The following is a 26,177-nucleotide window of genomic DNA, read 5'->3' on the forward strand; positions in this document are numbered from 1 at the left end:
CTAGATGATAGATGAGAAAAATGAATAAAAAAAAACAGTTTATTAATGTGAAACTTTTTTAAAGCAAATTATGTAACACCATAATTCTGGAATGGTATTGAATGTTATGTCAAACATTTAACATTTATTTAAATCTAGGACACGGTAGATAAATATTTCAACCGCGAAATAGTTGAGTCCTTTTTATTAATATTGATAAAGGTAACATCCTAGTATGACTAGTTCTAATTAATTATATGCTTCAATTAAGTAACATTTTAAAATAACGCAATATTAGTTAATAGCAATGTGAAAGAGTGAAAGAGAAATACATGTTTACAACTTCCATCTATCTACATATCTTCAAAATAACTAGTAAATAACCTGCCTCGGCCACTGGCTAACGTGGTCACTTTTTGCTCTTTGTATATTACATTTATTTCAGTTTCAGTACTGGCAAAAGTGGCAAACCAGTTGCCAAACAAAACACTACATAGTGGCATAAGAAAACGCTAACTCTAATGTATCACAGTCTCGACTTACTCACAAACGCTTGCGCTATCCAACTAGTTAAGTGTGTTAGACCTATTATCTCGGCTATGGTAACTAAAGCTTGTATAGTGAACGTCATGGCCACGAAGTCATAAAGCAGCTTTGGCGAGAAGACCGTCCACACGAATAGATGGTGTCGGAATACGGTGGCTACTACGCAGTATACAGCGACGGAGTATACTCGCTGGAGAGCGAATATGTTGGTCGCTCGCCATACTGTTTGGAGGTATCTGGAACAAATGTTGGTATTAAACGATCAGGCTTGTTGATAAAAATAAACAGTAATTTTGAACTATCTTAACATGGATAAAGATGCTATCTAAATGAAATCCGTCATAATAGGGATGTTGACACATGTTGAATTTTATAACAAAATCTAGTAAAATAGATAGCAAACGAGCAATTTATCACAATAATGTGGATAATAAAATAAAATATTGAAAAATTACAAAAATACAGGACCTGAAAGTTTCAAAATTTAAGTTTTTTTTTAACTTCCAAAAACGATAAAAGTAAGGGTACCATTCGATTCCTTACATTTCACCAAAAAAAATATTGTATAGCAACTATATACATAAACGCAATATTTCACCGACAAAAACGCAATTTTCTTGTTTTGTCCATACTACAACGTGGGCGATGACGTCACGGCCTCTGGCCGTTTTGTATAGGGCGTTTCGCGAGTGAAGTGCGACTGTCGGACTTTGACTACAATTTCTGACTTTTGTGTTACTTTAATGCAATGGGTCCCATATAGATATTTGATCCTAAAAACAAACCCGATCGATTGATACCATAAAAGAAAAATTAGTCATGTAGCCTATTGATCTAAAACTAGTAGTTCGCCCCGAATTGAGAACTCGCGGTTCTCCAAAAATATCAATTGAATGCAGTCGTCAAAGGATCGAAAACCGCGTACGATTTATTGCAAGGTCTGTGGAGCCCTTAACTGATACTGTATCTGTGGTAAGCCGAAATATTTCCTGTCAAATGTGAAATACCTATATTATGTTTATTTTATTTTATTTTTATCTTAATTATTTCAAAATGGTAAATTTAAAAACGATATTATGAAAGTGTAAGCCGATCACTTTCATTTGATACCAACCTCGACCATACTTTGTTGCATATAAAATGATCAGAATAGCAAGACACCTCACAAACAGCTTTTTGGCCTTCTAAGCTCTTCTAGCTCAATAACCCCTTGATCGAGTCTGCTCATAATTATAAATAATGACTAAAATATAATGCCCTCGACTACACGTTTAGCCAATTTCATTTAAATTTGAACAAATTTACTTAAGTTATTGTGTATCAAACTATCTTCTGACAGTTCAGCTTAAAAACATCGAAATGCCGGGACGTGCCGCTAGCCAGCCGCGTGTTCAAAGTTGAATGTAAGAACTTCGCTTCGCTTCGCTCGCTCGTTCGAGAACTTCGCTTCGCTTCGCTCGCTCGTTCGATTAACCTTACAGTTTAGTCTTCAAAGTCCACTCCTGCCAGTTGTTAAGAACCCTGCAAAAGCGACATATTGGCCACACTGTAAGTGAACAGTAAGCGTAAGGCCTGAGTGGACGCTCGAAGCGGAGCGTTCGGCGGGGCGTGCAGCGTGGCCTCGGGCTCACAAGTGATGTGAGCAACGTGCACTAAGGCCGCTCCTATACGCTTGCATTTGTTTAACATGCACGCCGCACGCCCCGCCCCGCTGCACGCCCAACTCGAGCGTCCACTCAGGTCTTACACTGACGTGTGCGCCGGGAGAACTGTCACCTGTGTCTGGTATGTCCCTAATAGCAGGTGCTGTCGCCTAGAATTCAAACTCCCACCACCCGTTCATATAGGTCGAGGTCGATTCACGAAAGCTGGCGCAGATTTTATATGAGACTTGCGACCGGCCCCGGCTTCGCACGGGTTAACAAATTATAATAAACCTTCCACTTGAATCACTCTATTTAAGAAAACCGCATCATAATCCGTTGCGTAGTTTTAAAGATCTAAGCATACATAGGGACAGACAGACAGCGGGAAGCGACTTTGTTTTATACTACATATGTAGTGATTTTTGACAGATCAGCACAAATCTCGCGCCAGCTCTTATGAATTTGCTTATACGCTCCTTCCAATGTACGGTGTTAGCTGAAGAGTGAGGCGTAGCTACTCACTGCCTCCAGGTGGTCGCCTCCGCCGCGAGCTGGCAGTAGAGCGCGGCGCCGGCGAGCGCGGGCCCGGCGTACGCGTGGATGCCCATGCGCAGCGCCACGCGCACGGCGCAGTACGAGCGCAGCCCCACGTAGCCCGACCCGAGGTCTACTGACGCTAGGCTGTTAGTTACCCTGTAATACTCACTGCCTCCAGGTGGTCGCCTCCGCCGCGAGCTGGCAGTAGAGCGCGGCGCCGGCGAGCGCGGGCCCGGCGTACGCGTGGATGCCCATGCGCAGCGCCACGCGCACGGCGCAGTACGAGCGCAGCCCCACGTAGCCCGACCCGAGGTCTACTGGCGCTAGGCTGTTAGTTACCCTGTAATACTCACTGCCGCCAGGTCGTCGCCTCCGCCGCCAGCTGGCAGTAGAGCGCGGCGCCGGCGAGCGCGGGCCCGGCGTACGCGTGGATGCCCATGCGCAGCGCCACGCGCACGGCGCAGTACGAGCGCAGCCCCACGTAGCCCGACCCGAGGTCTACTGACGCTAGGCTGTTGGAGTTACCCTGTAATACATACAAATCGGTTCTAAGTTTAAATCTAAGCCCAAAACAACAATGCTTTTAGGCTCAAAAGACGAAAAGAAAGATTAGGGAGGGTAGTTTTACACCGGGAGACACGGGAGTATAAAATTACCAGCCTTACCTTGAGGTTTTAAATTTATAATTTAATTTTATTTGTCATTTAGCACGCAATGTCAAGTGTGATTAACGGATGGTAATTTCTTTTTGCATCAATCGAGATCCAGAAAACAATCGACATTTACAAATCGCCGAAAAGTCGCATGACGCTTGAATGACTTTATGATCAGTATTAGTATTAAGTACATCAAGGTAGAAAACCACTTGCGTAACACCATTATTTCACCAATGAACTGTTAAGTAAAAAAAGTGCCTGTATTCCAGCGAACGTAAAACACATGGAAAACTAACCTGGTAAAAGAAGAAAAGGCATCCAATCCAAACGTGAACCAGCGTCCGACTCAAAATATCTACCACCTCCGTATTCCTCCCCGACCTCGAATCCAGCAACTTATGGTCCATACACTTCGACGTCAACACACAAGTTACATACACGCTCGGCACCATTATCACATTATGCGGCCTCATCAGCAGAGCGATTATCAACATTAAGTCGTTCAACATAAGGTGCGACATTGAACGAGCAAAGTTTAATTTTACTTCTTCCAAGTTCCACGGCTCTTCTATCAGAGGTTCGTAGAAATAATCCTCTGTTTTCGCTTTAGATTTATTGTAGTCGAATCGGTTGCTGCTGACAGTGTTACGGGTGGCTGGGTTGACGCCGCAGTTTTTAAATACGCCGACGTAGGTTAGGAATTCGAAAACGAATTGGGCTAGTAATATAACCCAGAAGACATTGACTATATGGACCGTGTCCCAGGACTTAATGTCTTCGAAGGGCGAGTGAAGAGAGTCGGTGGCTATGCGGTAGCAGAATATGCATATGGCGGCGGCCGTTGTGAAGATTGTGTGGATGTGGCTGAGGTTGTTGGTGTGCCGGAGGTTGTAGAGGCATATTCCTAAAGTTGCGACGGTTCCTAGAAGGAAAATATACCTCGGTATATTCTTTTTTTTTGCTATTTATTTACAACAAATTCTGAACAATTATTTGTGAATTATAAGTGAAAATTTATCTACTTAGTATGCCTGTTCGCGTTACTGGTTATCACTTTTGGCAAGAATAATAGTATTGTATATATGTATTATATGTATATGTGTTGTGTATATATATGTAGATATAAATAATTGTAGTAGTATGTATGTTATGTATTGTATTATTGTTGTAGAATTAAAATTTAAACGTATTCTTTCTAGTTTAAATTTAGTTTCTTTGCACCTCCTAATTATATCATTTTTCATTTCTCCACTACCTAAAGGTTGTCTGGAAGAGATCGCTCTTTAGCGATAAGACCGCCTGTTGTTTACCTCTGTCTTCATGTATTATTTGTGTTTCCATGTACATTTATTCTGAGGTTGTGCAATAAAGAGGATTTGTATTGTATTGTATTTATCTTTAATTTGATTAATTTTGTTATGATTTTAGTCTTAAGTTTAAAGTAAAAAAACTTACCAATGACTAGATGTGCTTGCAGATAGAAGGCGTTTTCGGGTGCGTTCAGCCAGTCCGCCGTATCCGGAAGGAACAGCCAGCGATCTCCAGTCTGGTTCATTGTTCTTAAATACCTGTAACATTAATAACAACATGGTGAGGTTGCCAACAATGAGCCAGTGGTACACAGAGAATCAACGCTTTATTTTGATAATGCGACGTTATCCGTTGAACGGAATAAACTTTTATTAATTTACGGTGGCCAACAAGCATACAGGCCACCTGCTAACGCCTTCAACTCCAGAGACGGTGCTTACGCGTTACCGACCCATTAATTTGGTCAAGTAACTTGCTCACATTTGGGTCAAAGGATATGGACTATCTTCAGGGCTAATAAGAAAAATAAAACAGATGCTGATATTTATGAGACAGTATATGAAGTCAGTCACTCAGCTCAGATGGCAGAGCGCTGGAGTATCGATCCAAAGGCCGTGAGTTCAAGTCTCACCCAAGACAGTAATTTTTCGACTTTTAAATTTATTCTAAGCTATAGCATCGTTCGCAGACGTGTCTGCTTATTAAAAATTAAAATTAGTATATGAAGTGCTTATTATTATAAAATAAAAGTGTAATATTCACCTGTGTAAGGCAATAAGCAGCACCCATTTCGGCACGATCCCAACTCCGACCGCGCTCATCCTTTGCTCTAGCTCAGGCTTTTCCTGTACCTCCGTAGCACCGCTCAGTTTCCTCGACAAGTATATAACAACCACCGCCAGCGTCCGCACTAATATGAAGAACATTAATGTGTTCCAAAAGAAATACCACGTCATATGCTCCTCTTCTATAAAACTAGTCCCAAAGAAGGACCACGAATGAAATAAAGTTCCGATGATTAGAAGATAGTCTATCGCGTTCAAATCTCGCAACAAAGACAAGTCTTTAATCTTTTCTATGCTCGTTTTGATGATCCAATAGGACATGGATAATACACAAGAGACTAGCAGGAAAATCGCGAGCCAGATGCCTCGCATGGAACAGAATTGTGTTTTAGTTTCAGTGATATAGCAGGAGATAACTAGTATGCTGTTGGTGATTGCCAAGACGCTGATGAAGGCGATTATCGAGCCCCATGTGGATTTGGCGTGGAGGCTGTGGACGCTGTACCTGCGGGAGGTATCTGGTTGGAGCGAATACAGGGTTGTGCAGACGAGGGATACGGCGATCTGAAATAATATAGACGAATCACTACATAGTATAAAACAAAGTCGCTTCCCGCCGTCTGTCTGTCCCTATGTATGGGTAGATCTTTAAAACTACGCAACGGATTTTGATGTCTTTTTTTTTTAATAGAGTAATTCAAGAGGAAGGTTTATGTATAATTTGTTAATCCGTGCAAAGCCGGAGCGGGTCGCTAGTAAACCCAAAATAATGATAGATTACACAATGAATAGGCAATGGTAAATGCCAAATATTCGGATCTGTTTTGGAAAGTTGGGATTCCACAATGTCAAATTAGATATTTGAAGGTAATTGTATTACAAATATAGGTAGGTTAACTTTTATTATAAGGGGTTAGTCTCTTTTTAATATTGGCGATCGAAAAGAGGGTTGAAAAGTATTTTTACAAATTGGTTATATCATCATCATCATCTTCCTCGCGTTTGTCCCGGCATTTTGCCACGGCTTATTCCCATAAGCCAAGGCTCCCGCCTGGGGTCCGCTTGGCAATTAATCCTAGGAATTGGCGTGGGCACTAGTTTTTATGAAAGCCATCTGACCTTCCAACCCAGAGGGTAAACTAGGCCCTTATTGGGATTAGTCTGGTTTCCTCAAGATGTTTTCCTTCACCGAAAAGGCGAAAAGCGACTGGTAAATATCAAATGATATTTCGTACACAAGTTCCGAAAAACTCATAGGTACGAGCCGGGGTTTGAAGCCGTGACCTCCGGATTGCAAGTCGCACGCTCTTACCGCTAGGCCACCAGCGCTCTCAAATTGGTTATATATTGAACCAGTTAACGTTGATCAAATGCGAAATTTAGTAATAATAAACTTGTCGGGCTATAAATGCTTCTAGTCATTGTTTATGAACATATTATTGAGGTATTGCACACTTACACAATAAAGCAGAACGATGCCCACTCCTATAGCAAACAAGTCGAACCCAACAGTGGCCTCTGTAAGGTACTCGGCCATCTTTTCCAGAGAGTCCTCGTAGAATTCCTTGGCGATCTTGGCCGCGCTTTTCTCCCCTGTGGCGAGGTAGTGCGCGAATTGTTTCTCGGCGCGTTCGAATTGTTTATAGAATTCTAGAATAATGGAGAAAATGCATTAAATAAGGGGTGACGATGATGCAGGGGAAGTTGATTATGATAAAGTTGTAAATAAATACAAATTGGGAATTGGTTACAGATTTAAGTAACTCAATGATTGATATTTGATTGTCTTTCGCATTCTAATTTCAAAGGGAAGCTGAATTCTAATTTCAAAGGGAAGCTGAAAGCGGAGCTATCAGGGGGTCCAAGAAAGCTGAGCTGTAATGTATGTTTTGTTATTTACCTAATGTAATTTATTTGTTATGTTGCGCTTTGATATGCGTACCGAAGGGCCTAAGCTGAATGTCAATGTTTGCGAGTTGGAAGGCCGAGCTGCCGCCTTAAGTCCAAGCGTTTCGGCACAACGCGTTCTCCATGAGAGCATAAATGGGTCTTCAGTATACTGGCGTATCAACGTATACTGGCGTTCAAAAGTGCATGAATATGTTTCAACCGTAATATTGAGGCATTACGGTCGACATCCATGCACTTTTGAACGCCACTGTACCTGTGTCAGTGGCAGCCTTGGCAGCATCCGGCCCGTGCTGTCGCCGGGAGGGGGCGCGTTCAGCAGCCAGGCTATAGTCGGCGCTAGGTCCACCTGGCCTCTGTACCTGTCTCCGTGGCAGCCTTGCCGGCGCACTGGTCGGCGTTGTGCCGCGCGGTGATGTGCAGCAGGTAGAGGCGCTGCAGGATGCCGTCGGGCAGCAGCCCGGGCAGCATCCGGCCCGTGCTGTCGCCGGGAGGGGGCGCGTTCAGCAGCCAGGCTATAGTCGGTGCCAGGTCCACCTGGGCCACTGTACCTGTCTCCGTGGCAGCCTTGCCGGCGCACTGGTCGGCGTTGTGCCGCGCGGTGATGTGCAGCAGGTAGAGGCGCTGCAGGATGCCGTCGGGCAGCAGCCCGGGCAGCATCCGGCCCGTGCTGTCGCCGGGAGGGGGCGCGTTCAGCAGCCAGGCTATAGTCGGCGCTAGGTCTACCTGGGCCACTGTCGGACCGTGGCTGTCACTGCAAAAATAATTTCACTACACCAACCCGAAGAAAATATTAACTGTAAGATATCAAACAAAAACAAACCGAATCCAAATGAATGTTATTAATTATCTATCATTCAAAATCATCATTTAAAAGTCAATTCAACCAGCAAACATAAGAAAACAACTCAAAATTTGCATTTGATTACCAAAGTAAGGCAGGCATTTTATTTACATGTGAGGCCAACCTCACATGTAAATAAAATGCAATTTTGCTATCGGTTTTTAAACAATAGCCTTTACCAATGGGTGTGGTGAAAAAATAATTATTATCCTTTTCTTGATAAAGGTTTTAGGCGTCTTCTAGCAAATAAAATCTTAATTGACACAGAGTCACAGACATAACTGGAAATAAATAGAAAGTACGTAGTTCTGGAGATGTGACGTCACTCCTATGGTTATTGGCTCCAGTTTCCGCACTTAGCCCGTAAAGAACGGGCCATTGCGCGTAGTAATAAATGAATAACTAGTGAATTGATCGATAAATGATACAAATGCACAAATAAATATAGATGTACAAAGCTCGTGTAAATTACCCTGCAAAAAGTGATAAAAATTACTTATATAGATGGTCAAGCAGATCTTGTCAGTAGAAAAAAGAGGCAAATTTGAAAAATGTAGGCGCGAAGGGATATCATCCCATAGAAAATTTGAATTTCGCGCCTTTATTTACTGACAAGATTTGGTTGACCAGCTATACATATATGTATTTGTTACTTGCATGCAATATACATATTAAGAAATAGATTGATTAATAACATTAATCATGTGTTAGGGCCTACTGGATCTTTCTGAATGACACCATACATGAATACATTCACCTATTGCATTGATAATGGTGATATTGATATGTACAGTCAAATAATTACATTTCCGATCCATGTCGTACCTTGTCACACTGACAATCAACAATCAATCAACATGTAAGTCGCTAGAGACCCCATACTATTGTCACTGTGACAAAGTACAAAATTAAATTATTTGACTGTATATTCGCTGCGCATTTGCTAGTCGAATGCACCACGGTGTACGATTTTACTCTGTCAGTCCCAGGCCCCTGTGGTCGGTAGGTGGCCGGTTGGTCCTATCACATACAAATAACACTTCGAATCTTACTCTGTCTGTGTAAGTGTAAGGCCTGAGTGGACGCTCGAAGCGGAGCGTTCGTCGGGGCGTGCAGCGTGGCGTCGGGCTCACAAGTGATAGGAGCGGCCTTAGTGCACGTTGCTCACATCACTTGTGAGCCCGACGCCACGCTGCACGCCCCGCCGAACGCTCCGCTTCGAGCGTCCACTCAGGCCTTACACTAAGGGCTCATATAGACGGCGCGCGAACTCGTATACGATTTTAGTTACATTGCGGATCATTGTGGTTACGTCAATTCAGCCGACCGATCAAATGACGCAATGTAATGAAACTCGCATGCAAGTTCTCGCACCGTCTAAATGAGCCCTAACGCTTCTGTTTGTCGGTACTCACGGGTGCGGGCACTGGTAGGGGTCGGTGCGGGCCACGACAAGTGGCACCAGCACCTCGGCGGGCGTGGAGCCGCCGTGTCCGCCCGCGTCGCGCATCCCGTGGTCGCCGCACACGAACAGGGTGCCCGGCCGGTCCTATACGACAAACTACAATGACAATTTTCGTACATAAAATTACTACTTTAGTGTAAGGCCTGAGTGGACGCTCGAAGCGGAGCGTTCGGCGGGACGTGCAGCGTGGCGTCGGGCTCACAAGTGATTTGAGCAGCGTGCACTAAGGCCGCTCCTATACGCTTGCATTTGTTTAACATGCAAGCCGCACGCCCTGCCCCGCTGCACGCTCAACTCGAGCGTCTACTCAGACCTTACACTAAGAGAAAAGCGGTATGAAAAAAGCAAGCATTGAAAATTTCCCAAATACGGAGGGCAGTTTGAGTTTGACTGTTAACGTTAACAGCGCCCTCTGGTGTCTCGGAATTTAACTTCGCAAAAATGGCTTTTTCAAAGCTATTTCTATTGTAAAATTTATATTTGGCTGAGCCATCGCGAAACGTCTTCTTTGCGCAAAATGTCGTATGTCTGGCGGTCTTTTCAGGTAGCATTTCTCAACTGATTCTTTCCGAAATTTTGTGACCAGGTTAGATAAGGATTGTTTGTCGATCCAGTATTAAGAAATTTTTAAAAATGTAGTCCTCTTTGGGTTGCTGAGCCGTAATAGTTAGTTAGTTAGTACCTAGATCTACAACTTACAGAGCTTATACTAATAACAAGAGGTAGAAAAGAAATGGTTGAACATACCCATTTCTGCATAGCCTCAAAGATCTTCTTAACAACATCATCCATTTCCTGCAGCTTCGGTCTTATCTTCTTGCTCCTAGCGCCCTCTAGGTGTCCAATGTGGTCTAGACCCAAGTAGTGGAGCACTAGGAAGTCGAACGTTGGCTTCCTCTTGTCGTCAGGTGTCAGCACTTTGTCTAAGTGCCGGGTGACGTTGTTGTCTACCTGTAAAGCATAGAGAAATATAGTAAGACAAGAGTGCTCACTCCATACATCAGTTTTGGTACCAAAAATACTATTAATTTCAGTGTCTACATCTAGCTAGCATCGAGTAGCGGAACTATTAGTACTGCTACTTGACAATAGATGTAGCACCGACCGGAAAGTCTTATGCTCAACAACATAAGTCATGAGTCTTTTTGGTACCAAAACTGATGTATGGAGTGAGCAATCTATGATTTTTTTTCTCTATGCTGTAAAGTTAGAGTAGTGCAGTTTTAGATTTGGGTGTACATACATGTTTGCAAAATCAGCAAGGTATACATAGTTGAAAAAAGTAATCTAGAGATAAAACGTCAATATTGCACCCATTCATCTTCGAATTAACTGTAAATTAAATTTAAGACTAGAATTTTTCAAACTAGACTAGGGTGGCGGTGTCTTTATAGAAAACCACTTAAATAAGATCGTCAATATTTATTTTGAACACAAACCTCAGCGTAATCCGTAACATAGAAAGACGTGGTCCCATCAGATTCAGCCCAGAGTTCAATCTGAACCATGTGTCATGTCCGTACGTAGGAGCGGCGCCCTCTCTCGGCAGCCACACGCAACACTCTGATTAATAATTATACTATTCTACCAACCTCAGTATAATCCGTAACATAGAAAGACGTGGTCCCATCAGATTCAGCCCAGAGTCCAGGAAAAGTCTGAGCCAAGTGTCATTTCCATAGGTACATAACGGTGCGGCGCCCTCTCTCGGCCGCCACGCGAATCACTCTGATTAATAATTATACTATTCTACCAACCTCAGTATAATCCGTGACATAGAAAGACGTGGTCCCATCAGATTCAGCCCAAAGTCCAGGGAAGAGTCTGAGCCACGTGTCATCTCCGTACATAACGGAGCGGCGCCCTCTCTCGGCCGCCACGCGCAACACGCTGTCGCCGCGGACGGCCGGCGCGCCGAAGTTCAACGCCACGTCGGCGAAAGTCGATACGCTGCCTGTCATCATGGCCTGAGGGATGAACGGAAGTTATAATATCGCGCCAGGGCTATAACCGCGAAAATCGAAATTCGCAAATTGCGGACATCTTTCTCTGTCACTCTTAATTACGCCTTCATTGGAGTAAAAGAGAAAGATCCCCACAATTTGCGAATTTTGGTTTTCGCTGTAGCCCCTCAGGACTCGGAACTATATCACTACATAGTATAAAACAAAGTCGCTTCCCGCTATCTGTCTGTCTGTATGTATGCTTAGATCTTTAAAACTACGCAACGGATTTTGATGTGGTTTTTTTTAATAGATAGAGTGATTCAAGAGGACGGTTTATGTATAATTTGTTAACCCGTGTGAAGCCGGGGCGGGTCGCTAGTAATATATATTATAATATTATCTATGTATGATTTCTTTTCAAGCAAAAAAAAAACTACTCTACTCTTACTAAATCATCATCATCTTCCTCGGGTTGTCCCGGCATTTTGCCACGGCTCATGGGAGCCTGGGGTCCGCTTGGCAACTAATCCCAGTAATTGGCGTGGGCACTACTCTTACTAAATAAGGAATGGAATAATCATCAGGTACGCTTTACCCAAGGGTCATGAAGAAAAACCGTGTCGTGGCCTTCGAATACAAATACCCCTTGCAAGATTATTGCACTGCAAAACCAACGTTACGAAAGCATCCTGTTCTGTTTTGCAAAATCACGCATATCAAACGAACGGACGTATGGTACGGTACGGTTTGGTTATTTCAACTAAATGGTGTGTTAAACAAATTAGACTTGTGTTCGTATTGGATGGATGGGCAGGGGGCTTTCACAACGCCATCTACCGAAATTGCAATTGCGAAGGGAAGTTTCCCTCTACTCCCTAAGGGTGGTATTCCACCTGTCCAATTTCTTGGTCGAATATGTATTTGCGTCCACATTTTGCTTAATAAGAGAGTGAGACGCAATGCACATTGTATAAAGAAATTGGATAGGTGGAATACCATCCTAAGCAAACTTAATACTAACGAAAAACACCACGTCAACTCGACGTCGTCAAGCATAGTATAGCTTTCAGTTAAACTCCAAGCAGTATACAGTAGCACACAGTAGTATAGCTAGAAGCAGAAGTAGCGAAGCAAGTGAGGTATTCGTAATAACATAAACTGAGATTCTTAATTAACAGCCTATCAACGTGTAAACGTATAAACTCAACAAAAACGGCCGTTTTCAACTTTGGACGCATAGATTGACGAAACCAGCAACATAGAAACTAGTTTGATGTAATTAAATTATACAACGGGACTTAATCGCGTATCTAAGTTCAAGCGGATAAACAAGACCAAGTGCGGGTAGTTCGAAAAACTCGCGCGGTTAGACGATGCTGATGTCAACTTAAGCCAGTCTTCTCCGAGACCACGGGGACAACGCCGTCCTCGAAACGTCGGAGGTAAATCTTAAAACTTAGATACGCGATTAAGTCCCGTTGTATAATTTAATAATGTGTAAAAATCGTGAAAGTTTAAATCAGTGTTAGTTTGATGTATTCAAAAGGTACTTTAATACAAGATACAGTACGTAGCGCCCCCACTTTTTTAAATATCTTTCGTTAAATTGAAATAATCACGATTATTTAGCAGTGGCGCTAGTGTGCACGTTGATGGGCTCTTAACATTCCGGGCTACATCTCCATTTTAAAGGAAATAGACGGCACCATGAACATTCGAGAAGTAGAAAGGTTAGGCGTTTGCTTTTAATTGTAGCACAGTATACCTAATAGACAATTTTGTCAGTAACGATTGGTAATTAGGCGGTGTGCGCATGCGTGAACTGCAAGCAATGCAATCATGTCGATTACTGGGCCAAGAGCGCAACTGCAACACTTCATGCACTTATGCAAGCTGACTTGACTAGGTGTGAATGGTGTGATTCTAATGTTTACGGGAAGCGGGCAATTCGAACGCTAGAACTGGGGGCCTAGCCAAGATAACGACTTGAATAATGTATGAAAATAGTCTTGTGACTTTTCGTAGTATTTGTTATCCAATACTTTTTTTTTCATTTGACGTTTGTCGATGTACAATTGTCACCGTGGCTAGGATTTTTGGTGTAAGAAGGTCAAAATATGAATAGTAAATTCCAAAGACTAAAAGCTAATTAAAAGTTGTTATGAATGCACACCACTAGGCAAAATGTATTATTCGGGATGTAATAAGGATGTTATTTCTTTAACTACCTTATAATAATTACTATCACTAGCAGCATGCAATAAAAAAGCTAAACATAATTTAAACACATCTAAGTTACGGAATGTAAATCGGTTTTAAATTGTATGGAAAAACCAGTTAATACCGAAATTTCAAACACAAATAAAAACCGGTTTACATTCCCTAATCTAAGCACACCACCAAAGAAAATACTTCAAGGCATATCATTCTTAAATTAATATTAAAAGAAAAACTTAGTTTCATAAAATTTTACATCTTAGGTATTCGTAATGTGGTTTAAGTACTAACTAAATCTCAAAGCAACTGTTTCTGTCCAAAACAGGAAAAAAAAATAGGTTGCCTACATGACCACCTCAAAGTGTTTCCTTTGGTAAAAAAAAAACAAAAAGCAGTGAAATAGTACAAAAGTGACACTTGCGAATATATCCCGCCAGAAGTTTATGGTGCGCCTCCACTGTGCCCTTTCCTTCTTAAGCTCTGGAGACTGTGCATACACAAAAATATGTTATATTTATCTGCATCATAATAATGACTAAACAAGAACAAGAGGTCCCTGGTATCTTGGTAATTTGTGTATTATCACAGATTGTTCCTGAATTTTGGTTGTTTTCTATGTATTCAAGTGTTTATCTATTTGTTATATATATCATTGTCTACTTGTCTAGTACCCACAACACAAGCCTTACTGAGCTTACTGTGGGAATAGGTCTATTTATGTAAGATGTCCAATAGTATTTATTTTTTTGTAAACAAAAGATATTAATAGAGCCTGATGGTTTTGCACTCCTGCATAGAAATTTGTTTGCAGGCAGTCACATTTCCTTAAAGGGATCATCCATTAATTACGTCACACGAATTTCTAGGTTTTTTCCCCTCCCCCCCTCCTTGTGTGACGTCACATTTTAGGCAATTTTGTTTTCAACGAAATCGACAATATTAACTCGGCATTATTTAAAAAAAAATTTTTTTTTGATATATAAATATTAGTAATTTTATAACACAACGAAAGTTACATCCAAAATCTCATTATTTAACTGTACAGCGAATAAAAAAATATAAATTAATTTTCGGTTACTGATGAAGTTAAAGTGACATCACAATGTTTGTGACTCCCCCCTCCTCCATGTCACATTTTCTTGACCCCCTCCCTTCCCCTAAACGTGTGACGTAATTAATGGATGACCCCAAAGATGACTGCAAATAATATTGAAAGAATTTTAATTAGTAATTTTTATAATCTAGAAATTAATGAAATTGATCAGCACATAAAGTGTTTTCTTTGGTAATGTAATATAACAATGTTTGTGGTAAAGGTTGAAAGTAAAGTATCAAGATTTTTTTTACATGTTTCTTATTTTATTTTATGTAATATTTAATGATTCAAGCTTGTATTATGTATACTTTGTTACAGACAGATGTAACATAATTGCAAAGCATTCATAGTTGCAATACCCTGATTAAACCAAAGAAGTAGCTAAAGCTAAACAGTTTATTAATTCATTCTATTTCCTAAATGACAACTTTTTGTTACACAGTAGGTTCTAATAAATTAAATACAAATAATGTCCTACAGTATTTAAAATTTTTAAACTCACTCATACAAGCTTGAGTCATAATACTCATATGCAAATATGTACACCAATTTAGATATCTTTGTTACCTTAATCCTGGGCATTGTGACTGTAGGTGGTTCTGCTACAGATACATATATACATGCAGATTTGTTCTTGAGGAGCTGTCCGGTGTACGGCATGTACTCTTCTGTGACAAAGTCATATCGGAGCCCGTCTATGACCATGAGAACCACGGTGTTCTCTCCTGAGTTGTAAACTTCTTGCCCATCAATACTAAAATTGAAGAATATGTTGAAAGAGCAGTAATAAATTATTTAATATTACTAAAAATTATTTAATAAAATATGTAGTGGGTAATTCTTTTCTTTAAAAACACTCGATTCCATTTTTAGCTCTGTAAGATAATAATAGCAAAAAAAAACGATTAACTCTTATACACAAAAATATTAAATTACTTTTAGCTGTATTTAAAAATAAAATTATACTGTAATTCTTTTTTTTTATTATTGAGTAATTTATTGGTGCAAAAGCAGAGTTAAAAGCCAGTATTGATGTCTACTGACTGAAAGGGCATAAAAGCAATTTTTTTTACCTCTTTAAACCTAAAATTAATTTAAATAAATACTTTGCCATAAAAGTTCGTTTACCTGACTCCCCCAATAAAGTTAGGCAAATTATTCATATGCGCCAAATTTCCCGAGTGATACTTCAGCGGGAAGAAACCGAACATGAACAACATTAGGGCCCCTAGGCCCATCACTAGCAGACACAGGCCGGTCCATCGGTGTTGTACCCACGACAGCATGATGACAGATCTCCGTGATTACCGGTCACAAGCACCGCACTAACTACTTCCCGAAATAATATCAAACATCAATAGACCTTCCGTAACTCAATCAAGCATTTACACTTTCGATACAGCTGCTCATTGAGTCGTGCCGAGCAGAATAACCGATTTGTGTAATCTGTTTATAACCTATGATAAAAAGATGTTGTCTTTTGATTAGTTGATGACATGTGGTTTCAAATAATCGATAACTACACTGATGATCGATATGAATGTTGAATTAAAGTAATAGAACGTTTTGCGGCTGTTTTATTACAGTAATAATAATTGATAAACATTTTCCCCGTTGACAAACATCTTATCTGACAGTGACGTGAGTGACATTGACATGACAGTGACGCATGACGTTTCGTTGCGTTTTGTTTTTGGATGGATTTTTGTTTCAATATCCTAATTTTCTTTTTTAACACCACCGTATTCAAACCAGAAAGAAAAAAATAACAACAATCGTGTACCATTTCTTTCTCTTTATGGCACATGAAAGAAAAGCAAACACAACGTGGTAAGGTCTGTACCAAAGAGAATATTAACCACTAGTCTGTACTATGGGTGTTTGGTTCATGAGCGCCACATTAGATGGCGCTATTTTCAAAAATAATTTTTATTACTATTTATTACTACTACTAGCGACCCGCCCCGGCTTCACACGGGTTAACAAATTATACATAAACCTTCCTCTTGAATCACTCTATCTATTTAAAAAAACCGCATCGAAATCCGTTGCGTAGTTTTAAAGATCTAAGCATACATACAGACAGACAGACAGCGGGAAGCGACTTTGTTTAATACTATGTAGTGATGATTACTATTTTATTATATTGTGCCATAGAGAAATATATTTATAATATAATAGGTAATAAATCTTCCGTTTCGTATTTTTCGTTCCATATCTCCTAATACTAGGTACTACTTATACAAGTTACATTTTGTCATATTTTGTCCATACTTCCGCCAACTATGTATTTCCAATCCAAACTCCTGTCATTTTACTCTTTCTAATCCGGTTCTAGACTAGATAATTATTATGTAGGTATCATAGTAGAGATCATAAATGGATTTCTTTCTATGTATGAAGTGAGCAGAGCTTAGGTAAGTAGGTACTTATTTTTATGATTTATAAGTACTAATAGTCGGGTACCTACTATAATTCATACTCTTAATAGTCTTAAACTCTTAATCATAATTCGTAGGTATACCTACTTAATAAGTCTAGATTCTATTTTTCATTAATGATTGTCCAACGAAATCGTAAGCGCTTGACGTAAAACATCCGAAGTAAACAAAATGAACCTAGAATCTATCTAGAATCTTCCCACATAAATATTTTTGCTATTATTTTCGTACCGCTAATCATTAATGGTTGTGTTTCCTCTGTGTCATACAATAACTTTACTAAACCCACTTGTGTCTCGAAAAGTCTTTAAATTTCTTACATCGTCACAATATGTAGGATGGTAAATAACATATCACGAATATAAGGTGACCATCCTTTCGTAACAAAGATAAATGGTCTGGAAAATATAAATTAGGACATATTAGGTACTTAAGTACCTACTTACGTTAAAGGTTGAACAGCCGGAAGCTTCGTTATAGCAAGTTATACTTAATGTCCATACTTAATGCTAATTATATCGAAGTTGGTGCTACCCAACCCAACCGTTCATGGTAAATTACCTGGTAGGTATGAACCCTTGCTAAGAACGCTGGATCACAAAGTTTACTCAAATAGTCACTTCGGGCGAACAATTTAAGTATGTTAGATCTCGAAGTCATATTCATGACAGATGGCGGCACTTAATTGGCCAAGTCTCTCAGATCCATAAATTATAATAAATAGATAGAGTCTGTTCGGAAAGAGAAGAGTCGTGGAAAGTATTGGGCCCCATATCCACGACTCTTCTCTCTCCGCACAGACTCTAGGTAGGATGCATTGACTTTACTTCAATGACAAACGCCGCGTAGATACAATATTGTGAATCCTTCTTTCAGAAGATTTCTCGATTGCCAATACAAACCATGGTCGCCCTACCGCTTACAAGTTCAAGGTGTATCCCATCGTGAGTCAGTAGCGTGGGCAGCTGAAAATTCTATTTAAATCTCTACTGAAACGTGGACAACGTAGTCTCGCGAGCACTGCGGCGCGCGCCTGCAACGAACTTCTCATTCCTCGAAGGTATTTTGAATTTTTAATTTTAGCCATAAACAATCTTGTTTTCTATTTTTGGCGGAGTGTGATAGTGTTGTGATTTATACTTGTATGTGCTTGCGCCGGTTTTTTGTAACTAAATAATGTAGGTGTTAGTGTGTTAGGTATAATTGCTAATCAAAAAATTCACTATCAACGTTAACCGAAATTATATTACAAACTCCGTCATTATTAACGGATTCCATCCGCCCCGAGTGTGCTTCAAATTCTTCAAAAGGAAAAGTACCTACCATAGGTATTTTGTATGAGTACCTAGTCCTGTTGCATAGCTATTATTGTTTCCGAGTGAATTATATGTTGGTTCATTCATAAAGTTGCCTAAGTTGTCTTATTTAAAAGTTAAATATCTGGGTGACCGAGCTTCGCTCGGAAAACATATAAAAACTCGAAAATGCGCGTTTTCCTAGAGATAAGACCTAGCTAGATCGATTTCTCGCCCCCGAAAACCCCCATATAGTAAATTTCATCGAAATCGTTAGAGCCGTTTCCGAGATCCCCGAAATATATATATATATATAAATAAATAAATATATAAATAAACAAGAATTGCTCGTTTAAAGGTATTAGATATCTGAGAGACCGAGCTTTGCTCGGAAACCATATAAAAACTCAAAGATGCGCGTTTTCCCAGAGATAAAACCTAGCTAGATCGAGATCGATTTTTCGCCCCCGAAAACCCCCATATAGCAAATTTCATCGAAATCGTTAGCCGTTCCCGAGATCCCCGAAATATAAATATACAATAATTGCTCCTTTAAAGTTATAACTGTTATAAGATAGCAGTGCCCTATAACCCATTTGAAATTAGCGGTTTATTAGCCTACGTAAACTTATACATTTCGATCAAGTTTATTGCAATTTTCTAATAAATATCAGATTTGTATTCATGAACATGAATTGAAAACATTTATTATTTAATAATTTAATTACATTTTCAATAGTTATCACAATCGAGGCGAATATCAGGACCGAAATAACACTTGCTAGATAAATTTACGACGCAACTCATCAAGATATTTAGTTCAGTTGCATCACACTCTAAAACCGTTCGAAACCAGGTGAATCATTCATGGAATCGTTCCAGAACAATCATTCGGCTACTTTTCACAGGGTTGGCAGTCTATATTACTTTAATGACGCCATTGAGTGTTTTGTTTACCTTCGCATGAGATGGATGACCAAGAGCGTTACAAATTGCTTACCGGCGAGCATGAGCGAGCTGAAGGCAGTGAAGGCTCATGAGCTTTCAGAACTGTACCTATAATTACTGTAATAATATATTTCACTGGGTCCATGGCACCAATGCAAGTAGGTATGCTATCGCATAAAGATGGTAAGTAGTCGAAGTCATGCCACACTAGATCGTTCAAAAATTCGATTCAAACCGAACCTTTAGCAAGTTCGCAACTAGTGTCCGACCGAAGGTTCGGTTTCGGTTTCGGCCAGTTTCGGCCAAAAAATCATGTTTCCGCTGTAGTTTCGGTTTCGGCCAAAAAACGGCTGAACCTTTCGGCCGGGCCGAAACTTACGAAATGGTACTTCGGACAAAGACCAAAAGTTGGGGAATAAGTAGGACAACAATATTAATACCTACATATACTGATTCATGTATATTAGGCACAGAAATTAATTGGTTTATTATAAAACACAATTCCACTAATGAGGGCGCCACTGGACGGTTGACGCAGTCTTAAGAGGCTGTCAATACCTATAAGTGAATGAGATAGCACTGTCGCATGGGCCATGGGCAAGAGAATAATAAGAAAACTAGCCTCACTTTTTACCTCAATTTACCATTGGTTTGTGTTCCACATGTCCTCTACTTCAGCTTAGCCTTTGGCCTCGCTGCGCCATGCTCGGCCTGCGGTCTCGCTTTTTAATACAATGGACATTGGTTGGAGTCTGTGCTCAACTACTTATCCTGAAGCCTTAAGCACAGCTTTGACTTCGCATGAAAGTTCGCCTCAATGGGGCACTTCGGACTTTTAGGCCCAGGTCAAGATCGGTACCCGGCCTTGCGATGCGATATTGTTAACAAAAAATTTCGCGCTCGCTGCGCTCGCGTTTTTGGTTGACCCTGTATCTACAGTCATGTTAGCTTGACTGGTGAATGACTATTCATACTACTACTTACTTACTAGAGTTAGACCAAGAAAATTCTGCAATGATTTTGATAGCATACGCAACTAGTGCAAGTGTTATTTATACGTCATAATTTCATAGAAGTTTTGACCTTTAAAATAACACTTGCACTGCGTGTGTTATCAACTTATCAAAATCGTTGCAGAATTATCTTGGTCTAACTAGTAATTTTCATAAAAAACTGCTTAAGTAACATCAATTTCAAGGACATTGGGTGTTGACAGCCCCATAATATGTGTGTAAAAGCGGTTTTATGACATTTTTTCAACGATTTTAACAAGTCTACAAAAGTTTCGGTTTCGGTTTCGGTTTCGGCCGAAACTAGAGCCAAAGCCGAACATTCGGTTTCGGTTTCGGTTTCGGCAAAAAAACATGTTTCGGTCGGACACTATTCGCAACCCATATTGAAGCTTCGCCATATTTATACAAATAACTCCATTCTGTCCACTTTTAGAGGTCGGAAAACAAGTACGAAAGATAGATAGAAAGATACGAAATGTAGGTATTAGTCCCAGATAGGTAAGACTTAATTCAGAATTGTTTAACGGTTTACGATGGCCCTAACTAAATGCCTGTTTAGTTTAGACTGCACTTGTTTTATCTTCATAACATAGCGTCGCTGTACTTAACTCAACCTCATATCTGCAACAATCATTTGATGGAAATGTCGCTTTTCTTTCATTCGGAATACGGGTGTTTTTGTCATCAAATGAGTGTTGCAGATACGAGGTTGAGTAAGTATAGCGTTGGTATAGCGGCGATAGGTAACATTTTAGAGAGTCTATTTGCGAACATTGCTGTATCCGCTCGTTAACAATCTGTTTATCTCGTTGTCCGCGACTAAAAATATTCTCGCAAATGAGATAAGAATTAGGTAGGTACATACCATACGAATAGACAATGCCAAGATGTATGATTGCATTTTGTACGCTTTTCACGTGTCGTTTATAAGGCGATCAATTAGGCGCTAATACATACTAAGTGCTCAATGGGTCGTTCTCGCATTTCGTGCAAATCGGTGTTTTCGGAAATTTACCAAAAATGTGGTGGCGTTTTCAAATATCTGTTAATGCAAGGTTGTAACATAGGGCCTAAAGTATATGTCTCTCCAATGAACAATTCTAAAAAGATATGTATTTTCTTTATATGTACAATTAACACCCAATTTTTTCATTCATCTCTACATGTAACGCGTGAAGATATAACTTTGACCTACATTTTAACCTTAAGATACTACAAATAGAAAATTCGTTGTTTGTTCAATAAATGACTTATTTTGTTATGTTTTAAATCGTATAATATTAGAAGCTAGAAATAAATAATAAAAACTATACAGCCTTATAAGTGTATGGTTCAAGTAATTTCTTCATTACCGACGCGAGAAATAGATTAGCTATATTTTGCTATATAGCGAGGGTATATAGCGCCTACCGCCGATGCAACACATTGTTCGTCAGTCAGTTGGCCGCGTGATCTCGTAGCGGACGCCCGTGTGCCGCTGTTAGCGAAAATATATACGATCTCTCGGGTCGGGAAGGAGTGTGGTTCTCGTTAGTCTTCATCGCCATCGCGTGATTTATACAGTAAGTAGCAAGTGTACATTATTATAATTATACGTAATGAAGTGTTTTAGTGTCCCCTTTCAGATGGTTTATTCTGCAAAATTAAGGTCTGATGCCAACTGATGTAGGCGACAAAAACTTCCAAAACTTCATTCATATCGGTTTCATTCACTTCTTTTCCTTCTAATTTTACTGGGAAAGGTAATGAATGACTTAAGAAGGTAATGATAATATATTCGAGGCAGTGCATTTAATGGAAAGAGGCTTAGTTATTATAAATATTACGTTGTTATAAACATTTAAAACTGTATATGATAATAGGGGAGCCCAACCGGGGAGCCTTTGTAGTCTAAGATGGTCGACCTTCACCGATATGTCTGACGGATGAAACTTACATATTATGAAAGAAAATATATTCCTGAACATAAATAAATAGGGTTGCTTAAAGAAATATGGTCAAAACTATGTTTAATTATTTTTTGAAAAAAAAATTTTTTTTCTTCAAATTTCACCGATCTGTCTGACAAACGAAATAAGTTCCAATGGAAAGTATACAACTTGTACAATATAAATCAACTAGGTTGCCTATCTTTTTCCGGTCACTATTATGTGGTTATAGGGTTGCTTGCGAAAATCCGGTCACAAATAAGGTTTGCCAGGCTTTTAAATAAAATAAGAAGGGAAGACTTTTAGCGATAACTCATAAACGGCTTAACTTATCAAGTTCGCTTTAATTTTGTTTGAATGAGTTTATTAAGCACTATTTTTATGATTTTTTTCCATATTTTTTGGATCGATTTTTCAAAAGTTAGAAGGAATAACCGTTTTTTATTCTTTATAAATTATTATTTCCGAATTGATTGACTTTATCAAACAATGTTGTTTGCAAACTCCTATTTATTTTTAAAGACCTATCCGACGACACCCCACACTATAGGGTTAAAACGATAAAAAAAAATTACATAGGTACAAAACGCGAATGATTTAAATATATTTTGTCTATGCTAATTTTTGAAAATTTGAAAACTATGTTTTATGTGATATGGTGCGCAGATGATCAAACCGACTTAACAAACACTTGGGGTTAACAATCTCGACTTATAATGATGATAAGTAAATGGTGAATGTACCATCTAGCTTGAACATTATAAGTTGAGATTGTCAACTCCAAGTGTATGTCAAGTCGGTTTGATCATCTCCGCAGTGCTTAAGACACATGTTTTTAATATTGTTGATTTTAATTGGTGTTAATTTTCTTGAAATACAGTTTTTTATATAAATAATAAATAAATAAATAAATAAATATTGGGGGACATCTTACACAGATCAACCTAGCCCCAAACTAAGCAAAGCTTGTACTATGGGTGCTAGGCGACGATATACATACGTATATAGATAAATACATATTTATATACATAGAATATGTTCGATTTCATAAGTTTGTTTCATTACCGTCCACTGATAAAATTACCATCTCGGCCGAATTCATTACCAGCGCGTAGTTCATTACCAGTAGCCTTATTAAATGAAAAGTAATAACGTTACAAAGGTGCCTTTAGCAGAAAAATGTTAATAAATGAATCCACAAATTGACGAAACTCAAAAGTTTACCATTTAAAACAAAAATTACAAATCGAGAGAATCTCACCGATTTGCACGAAATGAGAGAATGACCCCAATGCCAAAGTCGTAAATTATTCTCTGATATGTCTTTTGTTGAGAATTTAGGAAAAAAATACATGTAATGTACAGTCACGCTCCGGGTTTGTTACGCCATTTAGGGTTCTAGCTAAATTGGACATTCCATAGCGTACCTTAAGTACCTATTGAACAACCAATTTAGCTAGGACCCTAAAATGGCGGAACAATCGCGGAGCGTGATGGTATATATGTTATACTAGCATTATTAATAATACCTACCTGTTAGTTTCAGTGCGTAGTATAGTAGCTTCTTGTATTTTTTTTTACAAAACCATAACGTGGCAAAGATGACGTAGGAGTTAGACAGTTCCAGTGTTAAAAGCCTGGGGTCCGTTTTCCATCGGGCGCCCCGTACGCTTGTTTGCATCAGTCGGCGTTAAAAAAAGGATCGCCTAGCCTATATAGATAGTTAATGAGGCGATGCTTTGAGATGAACAGACGAGTTGAATTTTACAATTACATTCCGCTCGGCAATTATTTTGTTTTATTACAGCATTGTTGCGTTAGGAACGGACTGTGTTTAAGAATAGGTATCTCGTCATCACCTACGATGTGTTCGGAATTTCAGATCTTCAGATTTAGATTTATACCAGATACCTATTCTCATAATGTTTTATCAGTTTTCACTTGCATTGGATAACTAAGTAACGTTGGGAACTCGGAGATGTGTTCAAATCTAGTATTCACGCTCACGGTCCTGAAATCCTGCAAAGCAGAGGGCAGCTAGTGTCATGGCATGGCAGCCCATCTGCCTACTTAGATTTATGATTTTATCACTTCAGCTGATGCCTACCGTTTCGGTAGGACTGCAAGCAGAACCATCACCTGCTGCTTCGAATCGTCTTGATGAAATACGACCTAGGTATAGATGACTGTAAAAGAAGTAATGACATGACACTAGCTGCCCTCTGCTTTGCAGGATTTCAGGACCGTGAGCGTGAATACTAGATTTGAACACATCTCCGAGTTCCCAACGTTACTCAGTACGCGATAAAACTCGTCTCAAAAGCAACATTTTAGAAAAACTGGCCAATTTCTATATTAACTGGTGACTCTTCGATTCCAGATGTCGATGGTACCCATGATGTTTCGCGATTGGTGGGACGACTGGGAGCACCGCCCGTCGCGGCTGTTCGACCAGCACTTTGGCATGGGCCTGCGCCGCGACGACCTGTTGTCGTCTCTGTCGACCCTGCCCTCTTCTTCCCTCTTCAGGAACTCGTACTTCAGGCCTTGGAGGACGAGCCTTACGAGGCAGGAGTCCTCCTCCACTATTAACCTTACCAAGGAAAAGTTCGAGGTGAGATTTTTACTATTTGACATACTTTTTAACTTTCTTACTTAAATTTGGGTACATCAGATGAGGACGTTGCGGAAACTTTCTAAAAAGTTAGAAAAGTTCTCGGTAATTTCCCAATTTTTAAAACTTTCTTATGCCACCTCAGTAGTCTTGGGAGAACCGCGCGCAGTCCTACCGTCAGTATTCGTTTTTGGAGCAGTTTATCAATTAAACGTTTTCCATTTCCAGGTTATCCTCGACGTCCAACAATTCTCGCCCGAAGAGATCACAGTAAAAGCCAGCAACAACTCCATCTTAGTGGAAGGCAAACACGAAGAGAAGCAAGACGAGCACGGCTACATCTCCCGCCAGTTCACCCGCCGCTACATCCTCCCCACCGGCTACGAGGTCGCTGACCTCGTCAGCACCCTGTCCTCCGACGGTGTGCTCACCATCACGGCTCCCAAGCGCCCCCTGCCGTCTGCTGGGGAAAGGATTGTCCCTATCACGAAGACCGGCCCTGCGAAGCACCCAGAACCACCCAAGCAGGAGCAGTACCAGCCCCGCGAACAGACCGTACCCATCGTCACATCTCCCTAAAATTATAAACTGTTGACAACCCTATTAGCAATCCGGTATGAACAGACTTCGCTTCACTGTCATTTTATGTGATAGTGGAGCGAAGTTAGCTGCAGATCTAAGCGAGCATTTTATTCAGGGTTGTCTTCTTTTGCATTCTTATTCTTCCTCTTTCCCAATAACAACGAGAAGCATTGTGTTAACACGTAAATGCAAACGATCGAATAGCATTTAAGGATTAAATCGTTGTTGGCCAACAACGAGACGATTCGAATTATATAACGAATCAGGCTTTTTTGAAGAGCAACGGAAATAGTACATTACATACCTAGGAAGGTGAATTCGTAAATGCTCCAGATCGCAGGTATAAATATGCGATCTGGGGCTTTACGAATTACCGCCCGTGGTTTGTCTAATGTTTTACGTCTTGCCTTGGCCAGGAAG

The 26,177-nt window shown here is 40.0% G+C and overlaps 2 protein-coding genes across 2 annotated transcripts; one reads left to right on the forward strand and one right to left on the reverse strand.

Moving 5' to 3' along the window:
* Positions 1 to 475: 475 nt before the first annotated feature.
* LOC134654990 (GPI ethanolamine phosphate transferase 2) lies at positions 476 to 16,574 on the reverse strand. Its single transcript, XM_063510446.1, has 13 exons — positions 16,065 to 16,574; positions 15,504 to 15,690; positions 14,262 to 14,327; positions 11,435 to 11,644; positions 10,425 to 10,628; positions 9,628 to 9,761; positions 7,920 to 8,122; positions 6,920 to 7,110; positions 5,438 to 6,024; positions 4,820 to 4,932; positions 3,661 to 4,286; positions 3,062 to 3,234; positions 476 to 761 (listed from the first exon to the last, which is right to left on the reverse strand). The coding sequence occupies exons 1-13, from the start codon at positions 16,220 to 16,222 to the stop codon at positions 506 to 508; spliced, it is 3,108 nt and encodes a 1,035-aa protein (XP_063366516.1). The 5' UTR covers positions 16,223 to 16,574; the 3' UTR covers positions 476 to 505.
* A 1,711-nt stretch (positions 16,575 to 18,285) lies between these two features.
* On the forward strand, positions 18,286 to 25,905 carry LOC134655543 (protein lethal(2)essential for life-like). The gene is made up of 3 exons (XM_063511014.1): positions 18,286 to 18,437; positions 24,942 to 25,175; positions 25,404 to 25,905. Exons 2-3 carry the CDS (start codon positions 24,942 to 24,944, stop codon positions 25,752 to 25,754), a joined length of 585 nt encoding a protein of 194 aa, XP_063367084.1. The 5' UTR covers positions 18,286 to 18,437; the 3' UTR covers positions 25,755 to 25,905.
* The last annotated feature ends 272 nt before the right edge of the window (positions 25,906 to 26,177 follow it).

Source organism: Cydia amplana, chromosome 16, assembly GCF_948474715.1.
Source record: "Cydia amplana chromosome 16, ilCydAmpl1.1, whole genome shotgun sequence".
NCBI classification, from domain to species: Eukaryota; Metazoa; Arthropoda; class Insecta; order Lepidoptera; family Tortricidae; genus Cydia; species Cydia amplana.